Below are 4,059 nucleotides of genomic sequence, written 5' to 3' on the forward strand. Positions count from 1 at the left end.
TGGGTAAACTACTAAAATAGTCACTTTTGTTTCTCTCAAGTTACATTTTAGTCACTTATGTTTGAAATGTTACGTTTTAGTCACTTACATTATCATGTTGTAACATTTTAGTCACGGGGTGTTAATTGTCGTTAACGCTGTAACGATAAGCTGACGTGGCACGTTAAATCATCATTTTAAACAAAAATTTTAGGTTAAATTATACAATTGGTTCGTATATTTTTTCGTTTTGAGAAAAAAATTCTTTTACGTTAAAAGAGATGGAGAAGGGAGGAAAATAGGGGAAGAAGCAGAAGAGAATGGAAAATAAAGAAAAAAGAAAGAAAGTTAAAAGAACATAAATAAATAAATTGCTCAAAATGAAAAAAATATGAGGACCAATTGTATAATTTAACCTAAAATTTTTGTTTGAAATGATAATTTAATATGTCACGTCAGCTTACCGTTACACCGTTAACTACAATTAACGGCTCAATGACTAAAATGTTACAACATGTTAACATAAGTGACCAAAACGTAACATTTCAAACATAAGTGACTAAAATATAACCTGAGGGAAACAAAAGTGACTATTTTGGTAGTTTACCCTTTCTAATTCATATAATTTTTTAGGGTAAACTACAAAATAGTAACTTTTATTTGCCTCAAATTACATTTTAGTCACTTATATTTGAAATATTACGTTTTAGTCACTTACGTTATTGTTTTGTAATGAAGTGTTCACTTTACCGTTAAACTCCGTTACCTTCCTAATGGTAGTCCTACGTGGCAGTCCAAATGGGTTTTAAATGTCAACTTGGATGTCCAGTTGTTGGGATGAAAATAAGTTTTTAATTAAATAAATTTAATTTGAACTGCCATGTAGGACATCCAAGTTGGCATTTAAAACCCATTTGGATTGCCACGTATGACCGTCGCCAGGGAGGTAACAGAGCTTAACGGTAGAGTGATCACTTCGTAACAAAATGATAACGTAAGTGACTAAAACGTAACATTTCAAACATAAGTGACTAAAATGTAATCTGAAACAAACAAAAGTGACTATTTTTATAGTTTACCATTTTTTATTTATCAAAATGGCAGGAAAAATACATGTTATTATTATAATTTAAATTTAACCAAGTTATAAACAAGTGGTAACATTATTATAAATAAAACATTTTGAAACAAAATGAAATAGATAAAATATAATATAACAAATTAAATACTAATTTTTCTTATTTTATGATAATAATTATAATAATAAATATAGTTTAAATGTTACTTGAAAATATATATAAAAATAAATTTTAATTAATTAGTTATTATTATTTTGTTCCATTTTAAGTAAAATAAATCAAACTCATTTAAAATAATGTAAAAAAACTCATTAAAAATTATAATAAAGTAAATGGAAAATATATTGAAATTACGCTTATATTATTGAGAATGTAATCTAAATAAAAAATGTTATTTTGAAAACTTACATTAATCCTGAAAATGTAAGATTACTTAAACCCAACAGTAGCATAAACTAATACTGATGGCAATTCCATTTACTCTTTGTTTGATGGTTCTCCTAAGGCCTGTAGAAAGAAAGAGGTAATCTTTTAACATTATCATCCAAAACTTAGGATTCCATTAACATGATTGAGAAGAACAATGATGATATAATTTAGGGTGTTTAGATAATCCAGGGACATTACCCTCCCATCTTTCTTTCTCTTGAAAAGATTCATCAAGTACATACATCCATATCTTTATTTTACCCCTGTCCAAATTTCTGAAATATGCAGTTCAATTTAAACATCAGATCCGACATACTTTTGCTTCTCTTTTTTAAAAGGCTGACACTTATGAACCTGGCAACCAGAGATGGAGCTTTGTCACTGGATGCCAACATAGATTGCTACCCTTATGCAATAACTTTTTGGCCCCCCAACTCTGCTAGTTTCACCAACTTCTTCATTTTTTCCTAGCAAGAAAATGACCCATCATAGCCTATGTAAAACATCATACTCTATAGTTTAATTTGTCATTAGACAAAATAAATGTTGATTCATGAGATTAGTGGAAATGTTTACAAGAAGGATAGCATGTTGAAAAGAAGAAAGCAAATTAAAATGAGCTGTGGGGCCTTGGAAGGAGCAAATGAACTGGTTCTGCTGCCATTGTACCATGATGGCTTTTTACCTTTGAGATCATAAGGTTGGGGACAAGTTATATTGTCAACCTTGCCTTCGTTGCCCAAGCAAGTCCTGGTTTGAAGATACGTGGATATATTGCTGGCTAGATGGTAGCTTATGCATAGCCCATTGTTGCCTCTAACATCAAGCCTTTTGCCTAGTCTATTGATGAAATCCTGTGGTAGTAGTAGTTCCCCACTTAGCTTGTTATGACTCAGATTAAGCTGGTCTAGATTTGGAAGTGACCCCAAATTTGAAGGGATTGTGCCTGTGAGGGTGTTGTTGTCTAGAGACAAGGCAGAGAGGTTCTTCAATGATGACAAGGAGTTTGGTATTGGACCTATTAACCCACATCCTGAGAAGCTGATTGATGTAAGGCTCTTGAGGGACCCCATAAATAAAGGAATCAGTGAATTTATGGGATTGTAATCAAATATTAAGTACTGTACCTGGTCCAAACCTGAGAGTGTTTCAGGGACTGGACCATTGATGAAGTTATGGCTCAAATCAAGCAATACCAACCTGTTTAGCTTCCCTAGCTCTGGTGGTACCTTCCCATGAATCCTGTTTGAGCACAAATCAACTTTTTGAAGATGTTGAAGCTGACCCAAAGCAAATGGCAACACCCCTGTAAGATCATTGGAGCTTAACTCCAAAATGGCTAAAGTTTTTAGCCCTTCAATCTCTTGAGGGATTTCACCACTTAGATTGTTGTAACTTAGGTCCAGTTGCTCCAAGTTGACTAGCCAACCAAGCTCACCAGGGATGTTTCCTTGTAGATTGTTCTGTGACAGGCTCAGTACCCTTAGCCTAGTCAGATTCCCCAAGCTTGGGGGAACATTTCCAGATAGAGATGGATTTGATTGAAGTGATAGGTGTTCCAAGGAAGACAATGCACCAAACAATGTAGGAGACAACATAACAGTTGAAGTTACAAAACAGTTGAAAATAGAGAGGGTTCTAAGGTAAGGTAGTTTAAGCAAGGAATCTGATATTTTAGCTGAAGGTTGACAAGGTGGGGTGGCAACATCAGGGCCAATATGAATAGCTGTAACATGAAAGATTGGAGGGTCTTGGCCAATCTCACATTCAATCCCAGGCCATGGAGTGTTGGTGCATGGCTCGGGGTGCACTTCAGCCCAACCAGGTTCATCTAGAAGTGAACCTATAACATCAAAAAGCCCCAAAAGCTCACCTTCTTCCATCACAATATCACTCTCATCCAAATTCCTCTGCATTGTAATCGCCATACAAGATAAAACAAGGAACCCAGCAAGGAAAATAGGAAGAGAAGCCATGAGAGAACACAAGAAACAAAGACCCGCACACAAATATAAAGCATTCAGAGAGATTGCAGACTACTACAACAACAACCAGTTGTTGAACAAAAATATTTGATGAGCAAAAAAGAAGGAAACTAAAGGAATATCTACCAGTTTATTGCTTAAACCCCTTCGTGTCAGTGACTGAGAAAAAAAAGGCTGCTAGCTGTTGGTATTCCAGAAATGGGAAGTGAGTGAGATAAGGACGGTGTTGTTTTTTTATTTGCATGAGAGAAGAAAGACAGTCACTATAAGAGAAACAAATTGTCAGGGGAGTCAATATATATATATATATATCAAACAAAAGAAAACAAAAGAAAAATGGATTTAAAAAAAAGAAGAAAAAGGATGTAGTTTAGGCATGATTTGACATGGCTTTTCCTCAGTATCAACACTGAAGCCGACCCAACAAGCATTGCTTTTGCAGAGCTACAGTTGCCTCTCTCAGATTCTCTCGCTGTCGACGCTATAATCTCTACGTCTTTGTTTTTTTACCCTGTTGGTTTGGCTGCACGCCACCCTACGTGTTTTTTTCTTACCTTTATATAGATGGAATTACGGAGGTTACATCT

The 4,059-nt window shown here is 34.6% G+C and overlaps 1 protein-coding gene across 2 annotated transcripts; it reads right to left on the reverse strand.

Annotated features, from left to right (window-relative positions):
- Positions 1-1,570: 1,570 nt before the first annotated feature.
- Positions 1,571-3,849, reverse strand: LOC105774916 (receptor like protein 29). Of its 2 annotated transcripts, XM_052621961.1 has the most exons (2): positions 2,173-3,849; positions 1,571-1,954 (listed from the first exon to the last, which is right to left on the reverse strand). In XM_052621961.1, exons 1-2 carry the CDS (start codon positions 3,461-3,463, stop codon positions 1,866-1,868), a joined length of 1,380 nt encoding a protein of 459 aa, XP_052477921.1. In that variant the 5' UTR covers positions 3,464-3,849; the 3' UTR covers positions 1,571-1,865. The 2 variants fall into 2 exon arrangements, with proteins under 2 accessions (XP_052477921.1, XP_052477920.1); XM_052621960.1 differs by having other exon boundaries at positions 1,571-3,847.
- Positions 3,850-4,059: the final 210 nt, after the last annotated feature.

This window comes from Gossypium raimondii, chromosome 10 (assembly GCF_025698545.1).
Source record: "Gossypium raimondii isolate GPD5lz chromosome 10, ASM2569854v1, whole genome shotgun sequence".
Taxonomy (NCBI): Eukaryota; Viridiplantae; Streptophyta; class Magnoliopsida; order Malvales; family Malvaceae; genus Gossypium; species Gossypium raimondii.